General features: G+C 36.5%; 1 protein-coding gene across 3 annotated transcripts in view; it reads right to left on the bottom strand.

The window, feature by feature from the left end:
* Positions 1-283: 283 nt before the first annotated feature.
* The window catches only part of LOC149818331 (uncharacterized), a 51,937-nt gene continuing 43,226 nt past the window's right edge, over positions 284-8,994 (bottom strand). For 2 of the 3 annotated variants that reach the window (XM_089985631.1, XM_089985632.1), the window contains exons 6-11: positions 2,559-2,673; positions 2,274-2,358; positions 2,136-2,169; positions 1,906-2,037; positions 622-1,015; positions 284-537 (exon numbers count right to left, since the gene is read on the bottom strand). In XM_089985631.1, coding sequence (XP_089841757.1) covers positions 813-1,015; positions 1,906-2,037; positions 2,136-2,169; positions 2,274-2,358; positions 2,559-2,673 — 569 coding nt within the window. In that variant the 3' untranslated portion in view covers positions 284-537; positions 622-812. The remainder of the gene's footprint in view (positions 538-621; positions 1,016-1,905; positions 2,038-2,135; positions 2,170-2,273; positions 2,359-2,558; positions 2,674-8,994) is intronic. The other variant, XM_089985634.1, reaches the window with a different exon arrangement.

Here is an 8,994-nt window from a genome sequence, read left to right as displayed (position 1 = left end):
CATAGATCTTGGGCACTGTTCTACCGCGACCGTATCACTTGTGCCACCATGATGATCTAATGTTTATTTCATTCATGGTGGAAAATGATTACATCATGGTCACTTTCCCATGTAAGTTGAATAAAACAAACGAGGCCTTATTATTCTTAATCCATCAGGAATGATACATTTTTCCTACTTTTTTATGGAAATATACCACATGGGATACAAGCATACTTGAAACCTTCAATTTCATAAACTTGATTATATTTCCTGTTAAACTTAACCATATTTCTCATGTGTCATTCTAAAATTACGAGTATCAAACTGAAATTGGAAATGGATATATATTCTTCACTAGATACAACTTGGGTATAGACCAAAGCTAGTCCACGTTCTGGTTAAGCCTACTACCCTAGGCTCACAGTAACTCATTGCAATGATGTACACAAAAAAGGTTAGTTCAGAAGAGGTTATTTCATGGGGTACATAGTTACTAGAACATGGAAACAAGTGAACCTGACAGCCGCCACTGAACCTTTTCCTGCAGAGAAAACCCTGATTATAGACTTAGATAAATCAGAAAAAAGCAAGATAGTTCAAGTTAACAAACATAAATAAAGCAGCAGTAGCAACTCTGACCTGTCCCAGCTGCGAAAAGTTTGCCGAGTTAAAAATGTGGAATGATCTTGAGTCTTCAAAATTAGAATTGTGAAACTAAAAGAGATGCATTGATCACATCCCTGAATCTAAAATACATGATATACAGAAAATAGATATAAATCTACAACATAAACAGCTTTTGAGTTGTCAATGTGATAGCAGTCTTAGTATCAATTATGTAGCCGGATAACTTGAGATATCCTCTCAAAGAAAAGCAGGCACATGTGTGTAGTGAAGATAAGATCTTCCCTCATCCACTCAGGAGCTATCCTCTCAAATGTCCCCAGTGAAGAAACTTGATACAGAATCTCATCATCTGCACCTGCATCCCTTATCCCCTGTTTCTTTATCCATGTCAAACAGAAAGTGTATCCTGCAATGTCATTAACAAAAATATCACATGGTGTTGCCAGAAGTACAAAACAATCGCTGTTCATTGTTTAAATTTCTCCAATGCTCAATCCACTGTCACAGCTAATTCATTTTCTAGTCTTGCGGTTATTCACACTCCTCAGTAATGAAGTGTGCTTAGTGAATAATCCAGTGCAGCATGATGACACTGAAGGAATAGTTAGGAGCCAAAAACTTGGGATAAATGTGTTTGTGTAAATATTTTAGTAATGGGGATACCACCGGAGCAGGATTTCCTGGCCAGGAGGGACTCGTGGGCATGCCCCCATAGGGACCTCAACCACCCTTGTGAAACTGTTTCCCATCAAGGTAAAAGACACCAGGGGTTGGTCCCTGGCCCACTCAGGGTACCCACCCCATTGCTTGTTCATCGGATACTCACCCCAGGATTCAAACACAGGATGCCCAGGAAACGGTCGGACAATCATGGTCGCCCCTAGCTGTTGAGCAGAGCCCGTATGGGAATACGTGTGCATTCGCATGTGTGTGCTTGTGAGTATAGATGTATGATGAATCTTATAGAAACAAAATAGACCCAAAACAAAGTTGAATCTGATACATCTTAAGGAGAATCTGATTGACAAAGTATATCAATCATTGACTAAAAGAAAAAAAAATGAGAATCATATACAAATCAGACCACATAAGCGGAACAAGAAAACCTCATCAAACGGATACTAGTTGACAATATACCTATAGACTGTGCTGTTGAAATCCATTGTTAGAAAACGGAGAGATGCTGAGAGTAGGTCCGATAGAATAAATATTTCTTCAGGTTGTTTAATTACTAACTAGAAGATATATCTAGTATGCTATCAGGTGACGTAGTATGATTTTCATTCAGGTAATTACCACTTAATTTGTGGCAAACAGAAAGCTGCAGCCCATCTTTTTGTTTGACAGAGGAGAAGCTCATGCCAACCAAAGTTTCCAATAGAGTCTGAAATAAGCAATCCGCATGACAAGGATCTGGTGCTACATTCCCTAAAATTCCACAATGTCATTAGTGTTGTTTAAAAGTGATTATTACTCTATCAAAGAGTGCCACAAACATGAATATTGATTTTTCTCTTCATGCATACCTGTGCTCACCGTGCTTAATTTACAGCCAGCCACCTGAAACATACAGCTTTGCATCAAAGGCAGCACAGAACTAGCAAAGGAAAAAGCAAGTTCGATCTCTATGAGTTTTCCTGCAGTTAGATCATATTTGGACCTACCTTATAAGGGGATCCGCCATCATCTTTAGATGAAGCTCTGTCATGCGAACAATGTTCTGATTCTCTCATCGAAGAATTCTCCACTCTGGTGGTGATGGTAAACAAGTGATTAGCTACTTTTGTCATATATTCTTGTGTTTTTTGTATTATCTTTTCAAAATTATATTTTTTAACAAATATTAAGTGTGCCAGCATAAGCGAACATATCAAGGGCAGGGCAATCCTTCAAAGCTATAAAAGCCATAGAAGCAGTTGGCCTCTGTTTTAGGAAGAAAATACTCTTGCCTGATATGAAGATCATCAGATGGAGATTTCAACAAATTTTCAGCATGATTGTTGCCATAGGTTCCCAGTTTTAGTAGACAGTTTAGATTATCAACTTCTTTAGAAAGCTCTTTTCCTGGAAATGATCAGAAACATTGCAAAATTAAGATGACCTGCTACCAGCTAAACACCAGATATTAAAATGTGCAAATTCTAGTACTTAAAGTGAGAACATGAATGCATCAAAAAGATGAAGCAGGCCAGCTGAATGTTAAAAATGTAATTTTCATATGTAATTTACATTTTGTTTAGTTAGCTTTTAGTTTAGTTAGGAACTAGTTAAAATTAGGATTTAGTTTTGTAAATAGGACACTCTTAGACATGTCACTTTTTGACCAAGTCAAAAAGTAGCATGTACTTTTGGAGTCGTTGGGCTCCCAACGGCTCTAATTCCCAACGGCTCTAATTAGAGCCGTTGGGAGCCCAATGACTCCCTCCTAGCTCTATTTCTTCTCTCTTCTCTCTATAAATATGGGACTATTTCCCTTTTGTAAAGACACTTCTTGTCTGGGCTTTATCCCACTTTAATAAGATATATTTTTTCTCTTTTGTGTGTGCACTCTTTTGAGTATTTCGGCTATTGTGAGTGTGTTGTATGAACCATTGTGTTCATTGTGAAAGATCATTCATAAGCTTCTTTTTGAAGTTTCTTTTGTGAGCTTCCTCTTCTTACATGGTATCAGAGATATTGGTTGTGATCAAGCTTTTTATCTTGATGCATTGGGAAGTGTACCACTCAAGCTTCAAAGAAGAGACGTTTTTCTTCAAGTATATATAAAGGTGTGCTCGTATCTATCATTTGTGGTAGAGTATAGCTTTTTTTTTCCTCTACTCATTGTTCTTTTCTTTTCTTTTCTCCTTATTAATCCTTGTAAAATGGATGATTGATAACGTCACCATTAAACCCATCAAGCTCGATGATTCAAACTATGTCACATGGGCTTCAATTATGAAACACCTTATATGGGAAAAGGGGTTGTGGAGACTAGTGGATGGAACCGACTTGGAATCTAAACTAATCCTCACAAAGATCGAAGGTGAGAAAGAAATACCTCTTACGGAGGTAAAAAAAACTAAAGTCATTAACACTTATAAGAAAAAGTGGAAAGAGTGGAGAATGGGACACGCCAAGATTATGTCTTGACTCATAAGTAGCGTGGATATAAAAAAATGTTCAAGTCTTGCAAAGTTTGAACATGCAAATGATGTTTGAGACTATTTTAAAATTGTATTTTCTTAAAGATATTGCACATGTGTGCAATCTACAACATCAAGTTCGGAATATGGTTCAAGGAGACAAAAGCATTAGAGAATACTACAATAGCTTGTCCGAATTATGGGAAGAGTTGGTTCTTCTCGAACCAAAGTGTCAATGCCCACAAGACATCGAACTCCGCCAAAATCAAATGAATGCGGAACACTTTTTCAACTTGTCAATGGACTAAGATCGGATTTTGAAGCTACCAAGCTCATTCTTCTTCATCGAGGAAAGGTTCCCTCAATTGAAGACACTATAGAAGAATTAAGCATGAAGGAAAATTGGCTCAAAAGTGGAATTGCCAAAAATGATGATGACTCGGTTATAGCCGTATCTAGAACAGGGAATCATGTTCGCACTTACAAAGCTCCGAATTATGGAAGAACAAATGACGGAAATGATTTTGAGAAACGAAAAATAATTTGTTACTACTGTCGTGAGCTAGGACATGTACAAATTTATTGTTAGAAACTGAAGAAACCATATGAAAAGAAGGTTGCCTATGTCGGACCTCCGCAAGAATCCAATGAATCTTCCATTGGAAGCATGTCTCTAACACAACTAGTCGAGGCACTTCAACCACTGCTCAAGGGGGCGTCTTCCTCTACTGGAGCCGCAGTCTCTTCCATTAGCACCTCAGATCCAGGTAAATCTTTTTGGTTTCTTGACTCAGGTGCTTCGTTTCATATGACCCCAAATATTAATGTCTTATCTAAATGTCATAACTCAAATAGGTCAAACGTGTTTACTGCTGATGGAACATCTCTTGAAATTAAAGAAGTAGGAAATTTTGGAAACTCAAAAAAGTTTTACATTCCACAAGTCATACATTCCAAAAGTCAAATTAAATCTTTTATTTGTTTCATAATTAACTGACCATGGACAAAACATTTACATCCAAAAACCCTTAACCTGCTATAATCAGGTTCTTTTTCGTATAATTTTTCAAATGGGGAAATCTTGTTCAAGTTTTTAGATGGAATTCTATTTATCAGATAGACAGATGTAAGGGTTGCCTCAGCCCAAAGTCTTTTCGGAATATTTTGTGAAATGAGCAAAGTTCGTATTGTTTCAATAATATGCCTATGTTTTCGTTCAGCCAACCCATTTTGTTATGGAGTTTTAGGACAAGACTTTTGATGGAGAATACCATGATTTTCAAGATAACTTTTGAATTCATTGGAAAGATATTCGCCACCCGAATCGGTTCTAAGAATTTTTAAATTTCCATTGAATTGATTTAAAATCATCATATAAAATGTTTTAAAAGTTGAGAAAACTTCATGTTTATGTTTAAGAAAGTATATCCAACTAAATCTAGTGAAATCGTCCACAAAGATAACATAGTATGAGAAACCTCCTTTAGATATCACCGGAAACGAATCCCATACATCGGAGTGAACAATTTCAAAAGATTTTATTGTAAACATGGATCTTTGAGAAAAAAGAAGACTTCATTTTCCCAAGAATACATTCATTACAAACAAAATTTTCATTACAAAGATGCTTAATAAAAGGAAAATAAGATATTTTAACAATGTTGGGATGACCCAATCTCTTATGCCATACACGAATATCTTTGTTTTGAGCAACATTACAAAATTGATTCTTGGGAATTTTGAAAAAATCAACATAGCAGAGGTCTTCTCTCCTAGAGCCTTCCCCAATCAACTTCCCGGACTGGCGATCCTACATCCAACATTTATCAGAAGAGAATTTTATATCGCAACCATAGTCCGAGAGTTGAGAAACGGAAAGTAAATTTAAGTTTAGTTTTGGTATAAGACGAATTTTTGGAATAAAGAAGTCTTGTTTTTCAAAATTGCCCATTCCTTTAATTTCAAGAGGTGTTTCATCCGCCGTTGAGACAAAAGATGGAAGAAAATTTTTAGAAAAATCAGAAAGAAAACAAGAACTTGGAATCATATGAAATGAAGCACCGGAATCTAGGAGCCAAGATGTCTTACCGAGAGAAGATGAGGATGACATAGTGGCTCCAGAAATGCCTCCTTTGAGAAGAGGTTGAAGAGCATCCACAATTTGTTGAAGGGAAAGAGGCTCATTTGATGAAGAAGGTCGTTCCTCTGGTTGGGATGCCATAGCCGAGGCAAGAATTTTCTTCCATTTGGGACAAATGGGTTTGATATGCCCCGGTTCTTTACAAAAATGACACGTTAATTTGCTATAGTCTCTTTTGTCATATCGATCATTTCCTCCTTGTCCTTGATTTTTGAAATGGGGAGGTTTGTAGGCCTTCATATTATTCTCGGGTCTTGACACAGCATTAACCGCTTCATAATCATTTTGAGGTGTAGCAAGGATGCTAGGATTATTTTTACTAATCCCCATACGGGTTTCCTCACCACTTAGCTCGGTGATAACATCTTCAATAGAGGGAGATGTGAAGGCGGATAGAAGAGAGGACCGAATTTGCTCAAATTCGGGTCTAAGACCATTTAGAAAGTTGAAGAATCGATCTTCCTCTAGTTGTTTGTGTCTTAACTCAATAGCTTCTCCGCTCCATTTTGGTTCGAGCATAGCAAGCTCGTCCCAAATAGATGATAGTTCGGCAAAATATTCCCGAATAGACAAATCGTTTTGTTGAAGGGTCAAAGCCTTCTTTTGGAGGTAATATTTGTAAGATAAGTCCCTTAAAGTATACATTTTTTCAAGGTACAACCAAGCTTCAGAGGCCCTTTTAAACTTAATGATGTTGGCGTTGATCTTGGTTTCTACGGATGAAAAAATCCAAGACAAGATTTTGAAGTTCTTCATCTCCCACTCATCATGCCTTTTGGAATACTATTCTAGGGCCTTTTGTCTATCTTCACCTTCAAGAATCTTAATATCCCCTTTCTCTATGATTGTAAGTTTGGGTTTGGGTTCGGGTTCCGATATGAAACCTTGAACGTAACCCCAAAGACCCTTCCCTTTGATATGGGCTTCCATATTGCCGCCCAAACATGGTAGTTCGAACCACTAAGTTTAAAACCAAGGGAGAAGTGGGAGTCTTTTTCACCCATTAGAGAGGGAAGAAGATAGAAAATAATGTGTACCTTAAAGGATTCTCAAACCTTTCTTGACAAAAGATGCTTCTAAAATATTGCCCGAAGGAGATGGTTCACTTCAAAACTTCAATAACTTGAGGGCAGGTTTTTCGAGGTACTTCACAAGTGAAGAAATGCACGATCCTTCTCCTTCAACGAGGCTCTGATACCATATAAAAGTATCTCCAAACAAGATACTAAGATCAAGACCTTAATATTCTTGATAATAAACCTGGCACAAATGCACAATAAGAACACTTTAGAACATTTGTGCACAAAAGCACAACTCACAAATGCACAAAGGCATAAAAATATTGGAATCACTTTATTGAGCACTTGGGCTTTGACTCAAAGCCATGAAGAAATACAAAGGGGAGAGCCCCTATTTATAACAACACAAAGGGAGCCTTGGAGGCGCTCCACTCATAGACGTTGGAGGGGCCCAACGTCTATTTGAGTGGCCCCCCAAGGTACCTTTTGGTACTTTAAAAGAAAAAATAAAAAATGAAAAAGAAAGAAAAAATAAAATAAATTTACAATCATATTCATAAAGTGAATGTGCGTAAAACAGTGGAAAAGACTAAACTACCCCTACGGCTAAACAAATAGAAATATATATTTTATATATATAATAGGTAGATACATATACATATATATTAATATATGTATATGTATTACCTTATATATATATAATATATACATTACATTACATGATTATTTACATAATTTAACAGTCTCTAGCACAACTAGTCGAGGCACTTCAACCACTGCTCAAGGGGGCGTCTTCCTCTACTGGAGCCGCAGTCTCTTCCATTAGCACCTCAGATCCAGGTAAATCTTTTTGGTTTCTTGACTCAGGTGCTTCGTTTCATATGACCCCAAATATTAATGTCTTATCTAAATGTCATAACTCAAATAGGTCAAACGTGTTTACTGCTGATAGAACATCTCTTGAAATTAAAGTAGGAAATTTTGAAAACTCAAAAAAGTTTTACATTCCAAAAATCAAATTAAATCTTTTATTTATTTCATAATTAACTGACCATGGATGTAATGTTTCCTTCTTCTCTCGTGAATGTTGAGTGCAGGATCACCAGTCAGGGAAGCTGATTAGGGAAGGTCATAGAGAAGAAGGCTTATAATACATGGATTTTTTAGACATACATAAGAATACATTATGTTGTAACGTTCAAAAGGTTGACTTAGACTTATGGCACAAGAGACTTGGACATCCTAGTGTATCCAAGCTTAATGGATTTTTTGGACATACCTGAATGAAAAAAAATTGTAATTTTGAGAATTTTAAATGTGAAAAATATATTCTGGAAAAAATGAAAAGACTACCGTTTCAAACAAGAACCTTTGTCTCTTCTCGACCACTAGAGTTAATACATTCAGATGTATGAGGCCCTGTAAAAATGTCTACGAAGAGACAATACGCATACAAGCACTAATACTTCACAAAAAGATGTGCACAAAGACACTCAAAGAACACTTGAACAAATACGCAAAGAGCGTAAAATAATGCAAACATGCACAAATACATGTAATATGAATATATTGAATAAAAGGAGAGAAGCTTGAGACTCTCAAGACATGAAATTGCAAGGGGGAAATACCCCTATTTATACACATCCAGGGGGTCACCTTGGGAGCTCTCAAAAGGAGTCGTTAGGAGCCCCCAACGGTCACAATTGTGACCGTTGGGGGCTTCCCAACGACTCTTTTTTGGGAGCCTTCCCAAGGTGGCATGAAAAGCCGTAAAAAAAAGAAATAAAAAAGAATAAAGGAAAAGAAAGAAAGAACAGGAAAAAAATAAAAAATAAAATACAATCATATTCCAAGTGGAATATGCGTAAAAAGTGAATTTACAGAAATACACTTTTTGGGTATTATGATCAAAATAAATATATATTAGTATATATATATATATATACATATATATAGGTATCTTTATATATATACATACTAATATATATATATATAAGGATTACATTTTTTAACACCCCCCCCCCCCTCAAACTTACGGTGTGATAACTGCAAGTTTGCCCAAAAGAAAATGAAACTGAGGAAAGCAAAGCGCCTTAGTGAA

Source organism: Nuphar pumila, chromosome 13 (assembly GCF_984573655.1).
Source record: "Nuphar pumila chromosome 13, dmNupPumi1.hap1.1, whole genome shotgun sequence".
Taxonomy (NCBI): domain Eukaryota; kingdom Viridiplantae; phylum Streptophyta; class Magnoliopsida; order Nymphaeales; family Nymphaeaceae; genus Nuphar; species Nuphar pumila.
The sequence above is the reverse complement of the archived record's forward strand: the minus strand, read 5'-3'. Positions and strand labels throughout refer to the sequence as shown.